The sequence below is a fragment of the Labrus bergylta genome, chromosome 6, assembly GCF_963930695.1.
Source record: "Labrus bergylta chromosome 6, fLabBer1.1, whole genome shotgun sequence".
Classification (NCBI taxonomy): domain Eukaryota; kingdom Metazoa; phylum Chordata; class Actinopteri; order Labriformes; family Labridae; genus Labrus; species Labrus bergylta.
In genome coordinates this window covers 3,105,565-3,126,718 of record NC_089200.1, presented here as the reverse complement: position 1 = coordinate 3,126,718, position 21,154 = coordinate 3,105,565, and the positions used below count along the sequence as shown (strand labels likewise).

The window sequence follows — 21,154 nt, the reverse complement described above, 5'->3', positions numbered from 1 at the left end:
GTGCAGGTCAGACCACCACAGCAGTCACAATCTACCCACCTGTCAGACCACCGACAAACAAACAACGTCTTTTAACCGTTTAAAGGTTTACTGAACTCTCCTGATCATAATAATTCATCAAACTGAGTCCCAACGGTTTAAATCCAATAAAAGATTTAATCCAAACACATTAGATCCACATTATGTGTCAAGTGTACCAATCCAACCCTAAAGGTTGGAGCGAGACAAACCGCAGTCCGTTGACTGGTTAAAAGAACCGCCACTTTCCGTCTGACAGCAGTAATAAAGGACAAACAGAAAACACGCCAAGTTTAAATATCCCGTAGGTTTCGAGAGTTATTTCAATGCTGTTTTGGATTTTTGGCCCCCATGGGCGACCTTGGAGGTGCAGACCACTGACCAGACCGCTAGGTGGAAATGAGGCTTTTGACTTGTGAGCCATTCTGTTGTCAGTGTGCAGGATGTGGTTTGACATTATGCTGCTGCAATAAACAAGGCCTTCCCAGAAAAGAGGTTTTCTATTTGGCAGCATATGTTGCTCCAAAACCTTTATGTATGGTTCAGCATTAACGGAGCCTTGACAGATGTGCAGTTTACCCATGCACCCCCATACCATCACAGGTGCTGTTTTTTTATCGGAGCGCTGATAACAAGCCAGATGGTCCCTCTCCTATTTAGCTCCGGAGGATGCAGCGTCCATTTTTTCTAAAAAGATTTCAAATTGTGAATTGTCAGACCTCAGGACAGTGTTCCACTTTGACTAAGTCCATTTTAATTGACCTCAGGCCCAAGGAAAGCCAGCAATGTTTCTGGATCTGGTTTATATACAGCTTGCTCTTTGCATGGTGTCACAATTGGAAAACAAGGAGGTGTGGACCCAAGTGCAGAATTAACTAAACTATTTATTTTAACAAAAACTTACTTCAACAAGTTCAACAAAAACACAGGGCTCAAAAACAGGGAGCCACCGGGACACTGACATAACATACGCACCGACAAACACATACAATGAACTGCCACAGAAGGGACGAAACACAGAGACTAAATAGACATGGGGTAATCAGACACAGGTGAGACTAACGACACAGGTGAAGACAATCAGGGCAAACACACTGGGAAACACACAGAGGCAGGAATACAAGAAACACTGAGGACAACTACAAACTAAATCATGAAACACTAAAGACACACAGAACTCAAGAATCTAACAAAACACACTAGAACACAGAGATACACGAGGATAATAAATGACAAAATAAAACAGAAAACACTGAAGACAAAACTAGGAAACACACAAGGGAAAAACCAGCAACACTAGGGAACATTAACACACAAGGGAAACAAGCAACACTGGGATAAAACAGGGAAACTCAAATACAAAACCAAATCATGACACATGGTTAGGTTTGCCACCCGTCCCGTAAAATACGGAATCGTCCCGTATTTTACACTTTGATATTGCGTCCCGTTTTGAATCAATACGGGACGCGGTTTGTCCCGTATTTCCAAGATGCTTTGAACTCAGCATCATTCAGCCGGCTAGTTCCCGCCTCCTCGGAGTGTCCGTTGGTTTGTTTGGTTCTTTTTTGGCATGAGCAATGAGAGCTTGTCAGTGATTGGGTGAGAGAAAGTCATAGGAGTCAGAAGGAAACATGTCTGCAGGTGTCTCTGATTCCCGCACCGTGCACCATTGAAACGTAAACGGATGCAGAAATACAGACGTGAGTAGAAAGTAATGCCTGGCTTGACAGTGTCAGTGAAAATGAATATAATGTAAAGGAAACTATTGTAGGCCTACTTAATATATTTTCTCCCATGTTTATAAATAGGTTATTCCAGTATAGTTTGGATAGTGTGAATATTTTTCGGTACGTATTTATTTTAGCCAAATCTGTGGGCGAGATATCATCAATACAACATCGATATATCGACAGTAGACACTTAATTAATACAATAAGAAAATAGTTCAAAACCATATTAATAGTATCATTCATGATTTCATAAGAAAACAACAAAAACGACAGACAGGAGGACAGAATAAATGAATGAAAATACTATTAAATTCGTACTGTTTATTTAATAAAAAATTTGTTATCTTACTGCTCCCCTCTATGTTACAGCAGTGTCAAAAGCACTTCAATAATACTCTGTTAATGAATTAATGTTAAGTTAATAACTTTATTTGAAGTTTAAGTTAAGTTGTAAATTAGATAGCTAATAGTAATCATCTGCTGAAGTCATGTTAGGTGCATTTCATTGTGCATACATTACTGTATCTGCCTTTACACTGAAGTTTTGCATTTTTGTAAATTATTTCAGAAAAAAATGTGTTCATAAAGCACTTAAAACTTTAAGTATGACTCTTATTACTTCATTAAAACCACGTTTTAAATCATGATTCACCACAACTGGTGCCCCACCCCACCGTTGGGCCAGTGAGGCCCCTACTGAGTTGCAACCCACTGCGGGGTGTCCCTTGTTTTTCTGCTTGGAAGGTGGCAACCCTACACATGGTAGAGTTTCAGCTAACGTGTTCACAGACTATGTCTCCTGGAAGTGTTCCTGAGCCCATGCAGTGATGTCCACCAAATAATTTAGTCTGTTTTTTATTTATCTGAGAAGTTTACTTGATTGTCTGACTATATAATAGGGTAATAAAAGTGATTGACAGTTTAGAAGAGTAAAGGAGACACTGCGAGACGAGACATAACAAATAAGAACACAAGAGTCAAAACTAGCTGCTGATGTGTTTAAATGTTTGTTTTTGTATTCTCCATCAGTGCTGCTCAGAGTCAAACCACACTGGAGTCCCTGCAGTGTCACTTCACCTGGGACCTGGACCGCAGCAGGCCGAAACTTTTACGTCTCACGCACAAGATGGAGGACTTCAGCACAGAGGAGGGAAATAGATGGCTGGGCCACATTTACAACCTGTGGGGGTTCATTCAGTATAAACTGGGGTTAAATGAAGAGGCGAGGAACTTGTTTCAGAAGGCTGCAGAGACCCTCAACAAGCTGAGAGATGCAGATGAGGGTCCTTGGTTAGTGGTGAACTACGGGAACCTGGCCTGGCTGCACCACCACCTGGGAGATCTAGAGGAGAGTCAGGCTTACCTGTCAAAGGTTGATGCCCTGATGGAAAAGTACCCATCTCCATCCCAGGATGACCTCCATCCAGAGATCTACGCTGAAAAGGCCTGGACCCTGATGTTCTTCGGAGAGAATAAGAAGCTGGTTGTTGATTACTACGAGAAAGCTGCCAGGATGCAGCCGGACATGGTGGATTGGAACACCAGCTATGTCATATGGTTAAAGAACGCCCAAACCTTCAGTGACCCAATGCTGGACCCTGACCTCTTGGAGAAAATGAGACAAGCCAAAGAACGGGATCCAGAGAACTTGTACCTCGCTGCGCTCTACCTTGAACAACGTGCTGATGAAGGAGAAAACATTCGAGATGAAGTCCGTGAGTTGGCTGGAAATGTGAGCACTCTGTGCTGCAGTGGCAGTGGCATGTGGGCCTTACTAAACCTTCACACAGAACACATATCTGTTGATGAGGCCGTTGATTTGGCAGAGAAAGTTCTGAAAGAACATCCAGATGTGCGTTATCTGAAGAAATTTGTTGCACTCTGCTACAGATGGAGGATCGTTTATAAAAGGAGAGATTACCCTGATCCAGAACAAAGCATGGTGGACACAGCAATCGCTCTCCACGAGGAGCTGCTCTCTCTTTACCCTCACTCTTCACTCAAAAGGGAAATAGACCTCGCAACTATCTATGCAAAGTCACATCACAGCAAGGCCAAAGCTGAGCAGATATTTCAGAAACTGCTCAAAAATGAACCTGCAGAACCTTCAGACAAACAGATGCTTTACAACATATATGCAAATTACTTAGCCTGTGATCGAAAAGCCTACCACAGGTCGATACAGTATCACATGAAGGCAGCAGCAATACCTGAAAAATCTTCCTTCCGTAAGAAAAGCATCAGAACCCTGGAGAAGAATAAAGACAGAGAAATTGAGGAGTTTCTCAGAAACCTGCAAGAGCCAAGGCAGTAAAGATAGGGAGGCAAATTTAGGGGGAACAATTTAGTACAAGCAAAAAAAACAACAACTAATTTCTACGAAGGCATTTTGCTTTCACGTGGTAATAAAGAGCAACAGAATCCTGAAGAAGAATGAAAAACAGGAGGGGGGCAATTCTGCCAGGGCGTCCAAATAATAAGGATAAAAACTAACTAAAAATGAATTTCTTGCCATAGAAAACTATTTGAAATAAAACAAAGGAAGGTTTACTTTTATTATTTTATTAGCTATTTTTATTTTTGGGCTTTCATTCATTTATTTAGAGATAGGACAGTGGATAGAGTTAGAAACAGGGGAGAGAGAGGGAGAGAGTTGGGAACGACTTACTAATTCAGGAAAGGAAAGTCACATAACATCCTGCTGATAAGGAAAGTGTCACGCCTCTATCTCGGACATTTAAAGCTGCTGCTTTTGCACATCACGTCATCCACACTAGAGAGCTAAACCTGGAGTGACTGTAACCAGAGAGCAACATCAAGAGGAAACATCTGCTCGACTAAGTCATCTTCAGAAAACGACTGAGAGGAAGAAACAGTAGAAAGATGAGGTGAGTATCTGACTTGCATACGAATGTTTACATGTTTCTAATTTATTAATTCCAAACCCTTTCCTATTCGTCTTTTTCTTCCCCTTTAGCGTCATTATTTTAGTGTTTCATAAGTTTACTTTTCTCACTTTGAGGCTTTTGTGACTTTTTGTTTGTCTGGGGTAAAATAATAATAATACATTTTATTTAAGACAGAGAAATTGAGGAGTTTCTCAGAAACCTGCAAGAGCCGAGGCAGTAAAGATAGGGAGGCAAATTTAGGAGGAACAATTTAGTCCAAGCAAAAGAAAACATCTAATTTCTATGAAGGCGTTTTGCTTTCAAGTGGTAATAAAGAGCAACAGAATCCTGAAGAAGAATGAAAAACAGGAGGGGGCCAATTCTGCCAGGGCGTCCAAAAAATAAGGATAAAAACTAACTAAAAATGAATTTCTTGCCATTCAAAACTGTTTGAAATAAAATAAAGGAAGGTTTAATTTTATTATTTTATTAGTTATTTTTATTTTTGGGCTTTTATCCATTTATTTAGGAGGTCCCTTCATGACATCACAAAGGGCAGTAGCCCCTCCCCCAGGTTGGTGACACTCCCGCAGCTGGGTGTTTGTTCTGCCCTCTCAGTCTGCCTTCTCACCGTAAACAATAGGACATGGAGCGAGAAAGACTGGAGTACACCCAAGCCCTTCCAGAGAGGGGGCGTGGTCAGACACAGCTCATTTACATATTTAAAGCTACAGACACAGAAACAGCCTGTTCTAAGCAGGGCTGAAATAGAGGGGTTTATAGGCATGATCAAATACAGGATCAGAGTGGATTTAGAACAAGAAACTTCACACATGTTTTGAGGCGCTCTGAGACTTATTTAAACTGGTTGAAGAAGAGGAGGATATGTGACCTTACACCCTAGCTCCTGTTAGGTGTGACGTCCTTTGTAAATACAAAGTTGTCATGGTGAATACTTAATGAAGAAATGTGTGAATTTTGATTATTATGTATTTTGCTTCTGTTGAGTTTTTTCAATGCTGTATTTTCAGTTTTTAGAATTAATGGATTTTATATGAATGTGCTTCACTTTGGATATTTAAAGTCCTCATTGTTCATGTGAAAATGTATTTGCTGTGTGACTTGAAAATTATATATTAAGATGCTCCTGTTTGCTCAAGCTGTGTTTAAGCTTTATACCACTAAATGAACAATGTGCACACCAAGAAATCGTCTTGAAGTTGTTTGTTTCAGTGGTTTCATCTTCTTCGGTTCTAAACTATCGGGAGGACGGAGCTAGAAATGTAAGCCTTGTCAGATCATAAGTGTCCTAATTCTGCTAAAGCCTATCACACAAAACGATTTTTAAAATCGTGAAGGGAACATATTATTAAAGAGCCAATGGGGGGGGGGGGGTTATTGCATTTAAAGAGACACACACACCAAAACGGAGCGTTCTGAGACAGCTGGCTTGTACAGGGTCACAAACATGACATGAATAACAATGTTCACATCCAGCACAAAGATTACATAGAAAACTAACACTCTTTTCTAACATAATGTATTCCTTTTAATTAAAGCAAGTAATTTGGCAGAAATGTTCGAGTTCAACAAACATAACTGGAAGAAATTAGCTCTTTAGACAGATTAACAACTTCACATACACTTTACTGCCTGGGTTTACAAGCAGCAGAGGCGCTATCTGCTGGTAAACTAAGAGTATTTAAAGCATTTCTACTTGGTCTTGTCTCAGGTATCAGACTGGGTGTCATGAACGGGTGTGGAAAATCAGGAACTGGACCCAAGTGGAGAATGAAAAATTAAAAATATTTATTTAAACAAAAACTTACTTTCTTGAAAAGTCGAAATGTAATAAAGGTAGCCACGAGGAATCACTGGGAGTACAAGGAAAAGTAACATCTGACATAACTACAAACACCACCGACAAACGACATACAACAACAACCTGACACAGAGGGCAAGAAACACAGAGACTAAATAGACAAAGGGTAATCAGACAAAGGTGAGACTAACGACACAGGAAAAGACAATGAGGGCAATCAACACTGGAGGGAAACACACAGAGGCAGGACAAGAAACACTGAGGACAACTATGACAAATACATGAAACACTGAAGACACTGTTAAACATCAAGACACACCAGAACAGAGAGGGACACAAGGATTTGAAATTACAAAATGACACAGGAAACACTGAAGACCAAACTAGGAAACACACAAGGGGAAAAACCAGCAACACTAGGGAAGAACAGGAGAAATCAAAACATGGAAACCCAAACGCCAAAACACAAAACCAAACAAGACCAAATCATGACACTGGGTGGACTCCAGATTTTCAATCAAGACCTGTCAAGACCACCACTGAGTTTTTCCACGTCATTACTGTGATTAGAAGGAAAGTGCCTCTTTCTAAAAGATTAAATAACTTCAATTCATTTGAAGGTTGATTTTTATCCCTCGGTTACGTCCACAACTTTCCCGGTGTTACGGTCTAAGTGAGTCACACGCCCCCTCAACATAAGATGATGATTTCGTAGTGATGTTTATGGTCTTGGTCTTGTCTCGGTCTAGCCCCACCTTGGTCTTGGTCTTGGCTCAGTCTCGCCCTGCCTTGGTCTTGGTCTTCATTGGTCTAGACCCCTAAATGTCTTAGTCTTGTCTTGAACTCGGAGCACTCTGGTCTCGGTTTGTGTGGTCTTGACTACAGCACTACTAGGGAATCTAGCAAAAAAGTGATTACAGCAATACATCAATTCTTTGAGGAGGAACTTTTTCCTCCTTGAATAAATTGCAGGGAATCTGAGGACTTAAGTTTCTATTCTCAAGAAAGGACAGTCAGATAACAGCCTGCTGATAAAGAAAGGTGGATTTACGACTTCCAAAGTGTCACGCCTCTATCATGGACATTTAAAGGTGCTACTGCACATCACGTCATCCACACTAGAGAGCTGAAGCTGGAGCAACATCAAGAGGAAACATCTGCTCGACTAAGTCATCTTCAGAAAACGACTGAGAGGAAGAAACAGCAGAAAGATGAGGTGAGTATCTGACTTGCATACAAATGTTTACATGTTTCTAATTTATTAATTCCAAACCCTTTCCTATTAGTCTTTTTCTTCCCCTTTAGCTTCATTATTTTAGTGTTTCATATGTTTACTTTTCTCACTTTGAGGCTTTTGTGACATTTTGTTTGTCTGGGGTCAAAATTTTGATTTTAGGGGCGCTGGTGGCGCAGTGGTTAGTGCGCGTCCCCCATGTATGGAGGCTATAGTCCTCCAAGCGGGCGGCCCAGGTTCGATCCCGCACTGTGGACCCTTTCTCGCATGTCGTTCCCCACTCTCTCTATCTCTGATTTCTAATTCTATCCACTGTCCTATCTCTCCATTAAAGGCACAAAAAGCCCAAAAATAAACTTAAAAAAAAAAATTTGATTTTAATTTGTGTTTCCTTTTAAGGAATCAATATTATGACTAATTGTTTTTTTGTTTATTTTTTAAGAGGTGGAATTATAATTATATATTTACCTTCAGTAAAATAAGGATTACCATGGAAATTAAATACTCTGCTGTTTAATAAAAACATACTAAAGGTATAAGGAAGTAAGGTATCAGCTGCAGCAGTAGGAAGGTTCAAGGTTCATAAATTTAATTGCACACAATCAGGTTGCACATTAACTTATCAATTGCTGGTCCTTCAGGCAATAAAAACATCAAGTATATATACGTAAATTACTTTATAAAGGAAGAATACATTTTAAGAAGAAGTACATGTTAACAACAAAGAACCCCACACGTTCAATAGAAGTTGGGACGTTGTGTAAAATGTAAAGATAAAGACTAATTAATTAAAAATAGCACAAAGACAACATGCCAACTGTTAAAGCTGAGACATTTAATGTTTTTTGGAAAACTATGACCATTTAATATTTTATGCTAGTAACACATAAAAAAAAGTTGGGACAGGGTCATTAATACCACTCTGCAGTAGGCCTGTCCCCCCAAAGGATTTAGCCAGGCTCTCCTTGGTCTTATTTTACGCTCCAAATATTTTCACTGCAAGGTGACGAGTCACGATTACAGGTAGGGCAGTTTATTGCTCTATTTCCACCATCATCATTTGTTGTCTTTTCCACTGTCAGAAGTTGGGAACGGTACCAAATAACAGATCTGTAACATCCTACTTTTTTGGTACCCTTCTGTTGGGGTACCATACGTACCGATAAGGTAGGATCTAGACACACCGCCGTCCACTGATTGGTTAAAAGAACCATCACTTCCCGTGCGACAGCGGTAATAAAAGACAAAAACAAAAGTTTAATCTAACTTTTGTGAATCCAGAGATGTGATGTCTCCTGGAAACTGTTCCTGAGCCCATGCAGTGATGTCAAATAATTTATTGTGTTTTTCATTTATCTGAGAAGTTTACTTAGTTAGCTGACGATACAAAAAGGGGAATAAAGGCATGATTGACAGCTCAGGTTGACAAACGAGGCTCCTCCGTTGCTGTGTACATCGGATTTGAAGAGTAGAGGAGAAACTACAAACATAAATACAGTCATAAAGTAGCAGAACATACATGTGCGCTGCTAGATGTCAGCAGGATGAACAGGCAGTGGCTGGGATGGTGTGTGTCATTATTGATAAGTTGTAAGATATAGACCTGCTTACATAGCCCACTTCAAAGCATATCCAAATTAGCTGCTGATGTGTTAAAATGTTTGTTTTTTTATTCTCCATCAGTGCTGCTCAGAGTCAAACCACACTGGAGTCCCTGCAGTGCCACTTCACCTGGAACCTGGACCACAGCAAGCCAAAACTGTTACGCCTCACGCACAAGATGGAGGACTTCAGCACAGAGAAGGGAAATAGAAAACTGGGCCACAATTACAACCTGTGGGGGTTCATTCAGTATAAGTTGGGGTTAAATGAAGAGGCTAAAAGTTTGTTCCAGAAGGCTGCAGAGACCCTCAACAAGCTGAGAGATGCAGATGAGGGTCCTTGGTTAGTGGTGAACTACGGGAACCTGGCCTGGCTGCACCACCACCTGGGAGATCAAGCAGAGAGTCAGGCTTACCTGTCAAAGGTTGATGCCCTGATGGAAAAATACCCATCTCCAACCCAGGACGACCTCCATCCAGAGATCTACGCTGAAAAGGCCTGGACCCTGATGTTTTTGAGAGAGGATAAGAAGCTGGCTGTTGATTACTACGAGAAAGCTGCCAGGATGCAGCCGGACATGGTGGATTGGAACACCAGCTATGTCATATGGTTAAAGAACGCCCAAAACTTCAGTGACACAAGGCTGGACCCTGACCTCTTGGAGAAAATGAGACAAGCCAAGGAACGGGATCCAGAGAACTTGTACCTCGCTGCGCTCTAACTTAAACAACGTGCTGATGAAGGAGAAAACATTCGAGATGAAGTCCGTGAGTTGGCTGGAAATGTGAGCACTCTGTGCTGCAGTGGCAGTGGCATGTGGGCCTTACTAAACCTTTACATAAAATACATATCAGTTGATGAGGCCATTGATTTGGCAGAGAAAGTTCTGAAAGAACATCCAGATGTGTGTTATCTGAAGAAATTAGTTGCGTTCTGCTACAGATCGAAGATAGTTTATAAAAGCAGAAATTACCCTGATCCAGAACAAAGCATGATGGACAGAGCAATCGCTCTCCACGAGGAGCTGATCTCTCTTTACCCTCACTCTTCACTCAAAAAGGAAACAGACCTCGCAACTATCTATGCAAAGTCACATCACAGCAAGGCCAAAGCTGAGCAGATATTTCAGAAACTGCTCAAAAATGAACCTGCAGAACCTTCAGACAAACAGATGCTTTACAACAAATATGCAAATCATTTATACTTTAATCTATATGACTCCCACAGGTCGATACAGTATCACATGAAGGCAGCAGAAATACCAGAAATATCCTTCAACCGTGACAACAGCATCAGAATCCTGGAGAAGACTAAAGACAGAGGCATAATGTGCAGAGAAATAGAGGAGTTTCTCAGAAATCTGCAAGAGCCAAGGCAGTACAGATAGGGAGGCAAATTTAGGGGGTACAATTTTGTCCAAGCAAAAAAAAAAAAAAACATTTCTACAAAGGCGTTTTGCTTTCACACGTGGTAATAAAGAGCAACAGAATCCTGAAGAAGAATGAAAAACAGGAGGGGGCCAATTCTGCCAGGGCGTCCAAAAAATAAGGATAAAAACTAACTAAAAACAAATGTCTTGCCATACAAAACTATTTGAAATAAATTAAAGGAAGGTTTACTTTTATTATTTTCTCTTTTAAGCCTCACATTCAACAACAGGTTAAAAAAAACTCAAGTTAAAATTAGGATTTTATTTTAGAATTAAGTCTTGCTTTTCATTTAAGGCCAAAAAAACACTTGTTGCTGCCACTTTTATGTCAGTGCTAGACTATGGCGATGCTCTTTACATGCACGCATCCTGGCAAAGCCTAAATGCGTTGGATACTGTCTACCATGGGGCACTGAGGTTTATCACCAATCTAAAAGCCCTTACTCACCACTGCTCCTTGTATGCTCGGGTTGGTTGGACTGCCTTGTCTGCACGTAGACTAAATCACTGGCATATTTTTATTTATAAGGGTATTCTCGGTCTGCTTCCATCCTACCTACAGAGCTACATATAAAGTAATGGAAGTTACCATCTTCACCTTCTTACCATCCCTAAAGCCCGTACGGAATTAGGAAAAAGGGCGTTCAAGTATGCTGCTCCCTCTTCTTGGAATCGGTTGCAAGATACTCTAAGTCTTCGGGAGCTGGTTTCCTTGAATGTTTTTAAAGGTGGTCTTAATGATCTGGAGGCAGAAATATCTGACTGTAGATTTTTTAGCTAACTCGTATTGTCCTTTTTGATCGCTTTGTTGCTCATGACTTATGACAGACTCTGGTGAACTGGTTCTTTTTGTGATTCCTGTATTTATGTCCATTGTTGTTAAGTGTTTTATGTCTGAAACCCTGTAATTGTGCTGCTGCCTGTCTTGGCCAGGATGCTCTTGTAAAAGAGATTTTTAATCTCAATGAGACTTTTTCCTGGTTAAAAAAAAAATATATATATATATTTTCTTAATTATTTTTATTTTTGGGCTTTTATGCGTTTATTTAGAGATAGGACAGTAAATAGAGTTAGAAACAGGGGAGAGAGAGAAAGCGAGAGAGTTGGGAATGTCTTACTAATTCAGGACGGAGTTCCCTTCATGACATCACAAAGGGCAGTAGCCCCTCCCCCAGGTGGGTGACACTCCCACAGCTAGGTGTTTGTTCTGCCCTCTGAGTCTGCCTTCTCACCGTAAACAATAGGACATGGAGCGAGAAAGACCAAGTACACCCAAGACCTTCCAGAGACAGGGCGTGGTCAGACACAGCTCATTTACATATTTAAAGGTACAGACACAGAAACAGTCTGTTCTGAGCAGGGCTGAAATAGAGGGGTTTATAGACATGATCAAATACAGGATCAGAGTGGATTTAGAACAAGAAACTTCACACATGTTTTTGGAAGTTCTGAGAATTTTTTTAACTGGTTGAAGAGGAGGAGACTATGTGACCTTTAAATCTTACACCCTAGCTCCTGGTAGGTGTGACGTCCTCTGTAAAACACGGTCGTCATGGTGAATACTTAATGAAGAAATGTGTGAATTGTGATTATCATGTATTTTGCTTCTGTTGTGTTTTTTCAATGCTGTATTTTCAGATTTTAGAATTAATGGATTTTATAAGAATGTGCTTCGCTTCAGAAATTTAATGTCCTCATTGTTCATGTGAAAATGTATTTTCTGTTACCTGAAAATTATATATTAAGATGCTCCTGTTTGCTCAAGCTGTGTTTAAGCTTTATACCAATAAATGAACAGTGTGCACACCAAGAAATCGTCTTGAAGTTTTTTGTTTCAGTGGTTTCACCTTCTTCAGTTCTAAACTATCGGGAGGACGGAGCTAGAAATTTAAGCCTCGTCAGATCATAAGCGTCTGACAATTATTAGAGTAAGTTATTTGGCAGAAATATTCGAGTTCAATGAACTTAAATGAAAGAAATTAGCTCTTTAGACAGATTAACAACTTCACATACACTTTACTGCCTGGGTTTACAACTAGCACAGGCAGCATCTGCTGGTGAACTAAGAGTATTACAAGATGGCGTCCATAAACTGATTCATCATCATGTTGCAGAGTACGATGAATTTATAATCTGCCGCTCTCCTCTCCGAACACACTCATGCTGGTAAACTGTTCCTGTATGTATGAGTATTTTATTCAGCCATTATACATATACAATCATTTTTAAACAATACAGACAGTTCAAACAGAGTCAACAGTCATGTGTTATGTAGCGACTGAAAAGGAAAAGGCAGAAGCAAAAAGCTTGAGATGCTTACGTCATCAACACGCAGGAGGAGCGTGAGCAATTAACAGGAAGGCCACCTACTGTCTGAGCCTTTTATACACTTATTGTGTCAGGAAGAATAAGAACATTTCACAGCAGCACATGTTCTGATCATGTGTGTCTTGGCACAGTGAAAGACTAACCATCAATCATGGCATGGATGAACCACTTGTCGCTCCAAACGAGCAACAGCAGAAGAGCAGTTCAAGTTATGTTGGTAGAAAATTTGTGTAATGTAGCACCAAACCCAAACTTTTTTTTGTATGCTCATGCTGGAATGCAAAAATAACGTGATTAAAGTTTCAAGTAACCATTAGAAAACCACTCAGTACTGGGTAGATATTGAGTACTTCTTCATCACATGTTGTAGAGTAGTGAATTATTATTTAACGGATAATGAAAGCTGGATAAACCACACAAATCTACCTGTTAACTAATGGTTACCTAGAGCCCTTTTCACATATGCACTCTGGATTATATCTAGTGGTTAGTTTCCCATTCGTCTCCCAGTAAGTATGCAAAATGTGTGTACCTTATTGTAAAGTGTTACCCATGTATATTGTGACTTGTTGTATCTCTCCTGTTGATTTTCCATAACACACATTGTCTATATGCTGCATTCCTGTACTGACTCAGCCCCACTCCGGGCTCCGGCTCATCATTGATGGTGAATTGAAGTTTTGGGCTGAATCTTAGAATAAAAGGAAAACCGATGTTGAAAAACAAAAACCTCATACTCTGTCAGTGTAACAGGTTGATATTGACAGCATAAGACTTTCCCCAAAACACTTGTTTTTAATTTTATATCTTCTTTTGAGTTATACATTATTCTCCTGCCTGTTTATTTTGGAGTCTGTGTGTGTGTGCCCCAACTGCTTGGGGCCCCAGACCAGTAGGGGCCCCTCAGGGCTCACAAATGTAAACCAAAGCAGTGCCCCAAAATGACAGTAGGAAACCTCCCTAAGGGGGCCCCATCTGACAGCACTCACTGTTGTTGCCCTGCTAAGTGTCACATACATTATTGCTTTGAAAACCAAAATTTGTTTCTGAAAGTCAACAAAGTAAAATGAAGAGGAATAATCCCCAAGAGACTCTAGAATTACCACAGTGTGAGTGATGACGTCAGGAATGTGGTCAGAGCCGTTGACAGCTTGGTCGGAGGTAAGTTAATGATGATTCACACTCCGTCGATAAACACATTTTAAAGTATTTTTTTAGTTGTTTAGATGAAATCAAACTGTGGTTTTCAGTTACTGATCATATTCGATTCATCCCGTATCAGTTCTGCGGAGTTTTGAATAATATTCATAAAGTTATTCATTAGTCGTGAATGTTAACGGCTAATGTACTGAATGTTAAGCTAGCGTCTCGCGCAATAGGAAACCCCATAGTCACTCCGAGCTGCATCATTACCAGTGACGTCATCATTGTCTCACGTTTAGCAGCTTTACTTTTGTCTCCAAATTGTTTGTAACCTTACAAACCGATCTATGTAGCCATTTATCCACGACCTATAGTTGTCATGGTAACAGTTGAATAAACAAACTAGACAACGGGCTGCAGACACTCAGGCTCCATCAAAATCTGGTAATATTACTGTACCTTTTGAGTCTGCGCGGTTCCTCATCTTCTCACAGCGTCTCTGCCGGCTTCCTCACCCTTTGTTTGTCAACAAATGCACGTGGTGTCAGAGGGGGAGGCGTGACCGTTTTTATGACACTGCAGTTGCACTCAGAGACCTCCTGATGGCGCCAAAGCGCATCAAAACTGACAACCTTCAATGCTCTGAATCTCACGCATTGGGAGTGAGAGACACACATTTCAACCTGTTCACACGCTCACACGCCATACCTTGTGTTTCTCACGCATAAATTACCAGGATACGCCTTAACGCCTAACCCTAACCCATTTTTTTAAATAGTGGAACAGATATGAATCAAGTGGGTTTCCCATAGAGATCAGAAGGAGCTTGCCACGCACCAGTTAATCAAAAAAAGAATATATATATATATATATAGCTACCCCAACAACCAATCAATAAATAGCATTGCTGTATCCGGGTAAGATTTAGATATTCCCGCTACAACAACGCTACATTCTGGTTACAAAGAAGACGCTCGCACTTTGATTCAGACGCTCGCTGAAGTACAGACTGATCGACGTGGGAGAGGACCGTTATATTTACAGTCTATGGAGAAGAGGACCATATGGTATTAATACAGTAAGTCATCTCATCATTTGATTTCTGTATGTTGGGGAATATTGTGTCCAGTCAGCTGGTAATCAGTAATATTAGTTAACAGTTTGACCAGAGTGTGTGAACTAGACAGCCAGTTGAATTCTTGCTAATTTCAGCAGCTATTCTGACACCTGTTTTTTAGTCCTAGATCAGGAGCCGTATTCACAAAGCTTTTCTCTTACCTCTGTAACCGAGCTTTCTGGGTTCGTTGGACCGGATACACTTAATAAGAAAACAATAAACGGCACATAGGCGGGGAGCTTCTTTATCCACGGCTTCCACTTTATTACACACACACCTGTGTACCAGTGTAACAGGATAACAACAATAACAACTGCTTTATGGCAGCTACGGTAACTCTCTCAGGACACCTCACCTCATATACAGTACATATAAAAAACATAACAATCTGTCACAATCTGTGACATACGTCCCCCCCTAAACTTGAAATGTCCCCGTTTCACATAAAACATTGGCACAGGCACCCATGAGACAACAGGAAACCTCTCAAAATAGTCCCCTAGCAGAATTTAACCTGAGCATGAAAAAAAAACCTCTGTATCACAGTTGTCACCCAAATGTACTTGAACAGCAAAAATACATTAAAAAAAAAAGATCCCAGAAAGAGGGAAACAAACACCAAGCATCAAACTCGGAACCTCACAAAATCCTGAAGACGTGAAGGTGGTCGCAGGACACGCCCCCTGCGTTCAGGCCCTGAAAACTCCCCATACAGACTGATGTCCACACCCCCAGCCAATTGTTGCTCAACCATTTGTGGCGACAACGGGAGTGGCGAAACCCCCAAAAGAGGAGATACTTTAAGGGTAGGAGGGGAACAGTCCCTGTAGGCACTGGTAAAGTATAACGTTTCAGCCTGTCATGGTGAACCACCTGAGTCCTCTCCAGAGAGTCCAGAGGGTTGCTGATGCGGTAAGTCAGTGCAGCCTCACCTCCAGACATCAACGCCTCCATTACCCGGTATGGGCCCTTCCAATGTGGTGCCAGCTTCGTGAAGCTCTCAGTGGGATTATTCAACCACACCATCTCTCCCGCCTCATTGGCACGGTGGCAAACATCAGCGTCATAATACAGTTTTTTTCTCTCATGAGCCTCTGCAGCATTGAGCCTGGCGACTGAGAAAGCAGCCTTCAGTCCATCCACCATGGATGACACATACCATGGCAGAGATCCAGCCCCCCGAGAGTCTGAAACAACACCAGGCACAAGCACATCAGCAGGGACACGCGCCTCCCAACCATGCATACCACGTATGCAAAAGCGACCTTTTTTACATAACTGTCCCATTTGCCCCCACAAGAGAGCAACATCTTAGCAAGCTGGTCAATCAGAGTACGATTATGGCGTTCCACCATTCCGTCCGACTTCGGATTGTATGCCATGGTGCATGTTTTCTTGATCCCCAACATCTGACAGAGACCCTGAATCACGTCCGCCTCAAACTGGCGGCCGTGGTTGGTGTGCAGGACCTCAGGGACTCCATGCACCAAAACATAATCCTCAAAAAGACAGTGAGCAACCGTATGAGCAGTCTGGTTTGGAAGGGCGTACACATTAACAAATTTAGTAAAATAATCCTCCACAACCAGCACGTACCTATTCCCCCGAGATGTCACAGACAGTTCCAGAATATCTGCTGCCACCCGTTGCAGAGGGCGGTCAACCAGAGATCCCCCCCATGGGATGTCTTGACATGAACCTGCAGTTCGGAGTTAGTGCAGCAGAGAGAATAAGCAGTCTGTAGGTCAGATCATGTTCCTGGTGAGACCGGAGAGCAGTCCACTGAGCCCACAACGTGGTCTGTTGTCGCCCCAACAGAGCCAGGGGAAACGGGCCTGCGGGAAAGAGCGTCCGCATTTTTATGGCTAGGGCCGTTCTTGTGCATAATGGTCCAGTTGAAAGGGTCCAACTCCAGCACCCAGCGACCCCTCCGTCCTGTGGGGTTATTATCAATGGCCATGTGCCTGAGCCCCAGCAATGGGCGATGATCAGTCACAATTGTAAAGGCAGACAGTCCCACATAATGTCTAAACTCATGCCCACACCACACACACACACACACACACACACACACACACACACACACACACACTTGAGAGCCCTGCAACTTGAGGCTTTCAGTTTCAATTCTTAAGAAATTAAACTCACATAACATCCTGCTGGTAAGGAAAGTGCCACGCCTCTATCACAGACATTTAAAGCTGCTGCTGCACATCATCACGCCATCCACACTAGAGAGCTGAAGCTGGAGCGACTGTAACCACAGAGCAACATCAAGACATCTGCTCGACTAAGTCATCTTCAGAAAACGACTGAGAGGAAGAAACAGCAGAAAGATGAGGTGAGTATCTGACTTGCATACGAATGTTTAGACTTTGCTTTTCTAACAACTTGTCTATTCCAGATTTCTGACAATGAAAGCTGCTGAGCGCCGATTATTTTACTGGCTGTATTGACAATACTGGAAAGACGATTTTTGTTCTGAACAGAAAGGTTACCATACCATGAGATAAAACAAAAGGTTAAAATTGACTCTATAAAAGATCGGTAGAATAAAACCATCAGTGTCTTGTCCACATTAAAAGTGTTCATTCTGCGCAGAAAGTAGAGTCTCTGGAGGCCCTTTTTGCAGATTGCAGGGCTTTTCCTAATGTTACATTTTTTAAACATGGATCTGACAGAATGAACACTTATACTAGCGTTAGAAGGGGCAGTGAAGGATGCACTGCACAGGAAACATGACACGTTTCTGCATGGTGGGGTTGTTGAGATAGCAGAAGCGAAGAAAGAGGCCAGACATGAAATCAAGAGGGCTAAGCTCCAATATAAGAATAGGGTGGAGGATAGATTTTATAGTAATGACCTAAAGGCAGTGTGGGATGGCATGAAAACCATGACTGGCCAGGACAACAAGAAAAATGGGTGGATTAACATGGACGGTTTTAAATCACAGACAGAGCTTGCATATGCACTGAATGATTTTTATCTACGTTTTAATGATGAATAGCACTTTCAGTCCACAGCTCCACTGTCCTTGTGACTACTTTACTCTTTTAAGGAGAGGTTTGTAGATGGGGGTAAGAAGGATGGTGTTGTGATCAGAAGAGCCAAGAGAGGGCAGGGAAACCGACTTATATGCACCTTTGACTAAACCATAACACAGGTCAATAGTTTTGTTCAGTCTGGTGGGGCAAGAAATATACTGGTGAAAGTTGCTCAATGATTTCAAGTTACAGTGATTGAAATAACCTGTGACGTTAACGTTTCTGTCAAGCCTCACCGATGTCCCAAAACCGCAGAGCGTTAGATCCGTGTCCAAGTCCGAAGAAGTAAGCCAGGTCTCGGTGAAAGCCATGATGCACGAGTCTCTGAATTTCTCCAGATGAATGACGTTGGCCTGGATCTCGTCGATCTTGTTTCAGACGCTTGAGCCTCTCTCGGACACCACCCCGTCTCCCTCGTTTCCGTACTTTCCCTTTGTTGTTCTTTTTGTTAAAATCATCACGATGACCGGAGATATCCACTGTTAAACAGTCTTCGGTAATTAGGTGCAACAGTGGCTGCTGTCGATACTTTAGAAACAGTAAAAATCCCGAGAATACTGAATCCGGCCCGTATGCGAGTGGCAGGGATCAAACAAACACTGAGCCACAGTCAACAAAGTCCACGTGATGATTAAGAATAAAAACTCCATACCCAGAAGTGTGCGACGAGCAGTGAGCTATGAATCAGGTTGTTTCTGGTCGATTATACACTGACGACATTAGAAAACAGACAAATAAAGACAGACCACTACTGCTAGTCGCAACTCGCCATAGACTAAATGATCAGTCTGCTGGTTCTGGTCCGGAGGCTTTTGAAGCGCCTACCGGAGGGCAGGAGGGTAAACAGTTTGTGGGCAGGGTGAGAAGAGTCTTTAACGATGCAGTGAGCTCGCCGCAGACAGCGTTTTCTTTGGACGTCCTCAATGGCAGGAAGTGGACACCTTGTGATACGCTGGGCGGTTTTTACCACCCGCTATGGTGCCTTACGGTCTGTGACAGAGCAGTTTCCGTACCAGACTGAGACACTGCTGGTCAGGATGCTCTCGATCACACAGCGGTAGAAGTTCACCAGCACAGCTGAAGACAGGTGGTGTCTCTTCAGTGTCCTCAGGAAAAAGAGGCATTGATGAGCCTTCTTAACCAGACTGGAGGTGTTAGTGTTAGATGAATTAACAGCCCCAAGAGCCTTTTTCCAGAAATCCTCAGAAAGGTTGGTTTGTAATTCGATTTCCCAATCAGCCTTGATCTTATTTACCGCAGACTCGTTAGTTGTGAACAGGAGGTCATAAGGTAGGAAACCTGACCTTTGGGCAAGACTCTTGCCTTGAGTGCCAGATCAATGCCACTAGGGTTTGGAACTTGAGGGAATGCCGGTGAGTGGGTCCTAGCAAAATCACGAAGCTGAAAGTATCGAAAAAGGTCGGAGCTATTTAAATTGAATGCAGAACGTAATTGTTCGAAACTGGCAAAAACATCATTAATGTATAAGTCACCCAGACAGCGCAGGCCATTCCTCTCCAAAGATGTAAATCGTGGGTCAATCCTAGCTGGTATAAAAAGGTGATTATTACGTATGGGCGTTGCTTTAGGGAGGGAAGGAGAGCAGGAGTCAGCCTCTAATCAGCACCAGCTGCACTGGGGTGAGATAAACCAAAGTATAATTTTGTGAACATTGGCTGCCAAATAGTAGCTGATAAAATTGGGTAGCCCAAGCCCTCCCACTGACCTGCTCCTCTGGAGTAAAGTTTTACCTGTTCTCGCAAATAAAAGAAGAAATAATGTTGTTTATAGATTTAATAAAGGATATATTCCTTATAATTATATCTCCCCCCCCCCCCCCCCCTTTTGATCCCTTTGAACCCTCAGACCAACTTTAAAGCAACTGATAACGGCTCAATGCGAACAACAGTGAGGAGAGCGGACAGCCTTGCCTAGTGCTGCGAAAAAGAGGAAATGGTTCTGAACACTGTGTGTTTGTACACACAGATGCGTAGGGGGAGGAGCAGAGTAGCTTAATCCAGGAGATAAAGCTGGCACTAAAACCGAACTGTTGCAAAGTGAAAAAGAGATAAGCCCACTCCACCCTGTTAAAGGCCTTCTCTGCTTCGAGAGATATTACAGCTTCAGGTTCCGTAGAAGAGGACGGGGTGTGAATGATACCGAGAAGCCTTCTGACATTAGAAAAAGAGTGCCTCCCCTTTATGAATCCTATCTGATCTTCTGAGATTACTGTGGGCATAATAGACTCCAGGCGACGGGCTAGGACCTTAGCTAGAATTTTAACGTCAACAGAAAGGAGTGAAATTGGGCGATAGGATGCACAGCTTGCTGTGTCCTTGTCTTTCTTGTGAATGAGAGATATAGAAGCTTGCATGAGTGTGGGTGGCAAGGTGGCATGATTGGTTAAACATTTCAAGTAGGAGTGGAGCAAGCAGGTCAGAAAACCGTTTGAAAAACTCTACAGGATACCCGTCTGGGCCCGTTGAATTGCCAATGCGCATTGAGCAAATGGCCTCTTTGATTTCAGGAAGTGTGTCTGACTGTCATTAGGCAAAACTTTCGGTAACATTAATTTATCAAAGAAATTACATAATAGACTTTCATCGTTAGGGGACTTGGAGGTATACAGTTTAGAATAAAATGACCTAAATAAGTCGTTTATCTTATCTGGGTCAGAGGTTAGACAGCCTGACTCGTCTCGTGTCTGGGTGATCTGGTTGGAAGCCAATCTGGCCTTTAGTTGGTGGGCCAGAAGGCGACCCGCCTTGTCAGCATGTTCGTACATAGACCCACGAG

At 42.1% G+C, this 21,154-nt stretch overlaps 2 protein-coding genes across 2 annotated transcripts; both read left to right on the top strand.

Annotated features, from left to right (window-relative positions):
* The first annotated feature begins 1,051 nt into the window (after window positions 1-1,051).
* On the top strand, window positions 1,052-4,065 carry LOC136179457 (interferon-induced protein with tetratricopeptide repeats 1-like). The gene is made up of 2 exons (XM_065956285.1): window positions 1,052-1,056; window positions 2,781-4,065. Exons 1-2 carry the CDS (start codon window positions 1,052-1,054, stop codon window positions 4,063-4,065), a joined length of 1,290 nt encoding a protein of 429 aa, XP_065812357.1.
* A 3,498-nt stretch (window positions 4,066-7,563) lies between these two features.
* On the top strand, window positions 7,564-12,479 carry LOC136179379 (interferon-induced protein with tetratricopeptide repeats 1-like). The gene is made up of 2 exons (XM_065955567.1): window positions 7,564-7,677; window positions 9,379-12,479. Exons 1-2 carry the CDS (start codon window positions 7,673-7,675, stop codon window positions 10,016-10,018), a joined length of 645 nt encoding a protein of 214 aa, XP_065811639.1. The 5' UTR covers window positions 7,564-7,672; the 3' UTR covers window positions 10,019-12,479.
* Window positions 12,480-21,154: the final 8,675 nt, after the last annotated feature.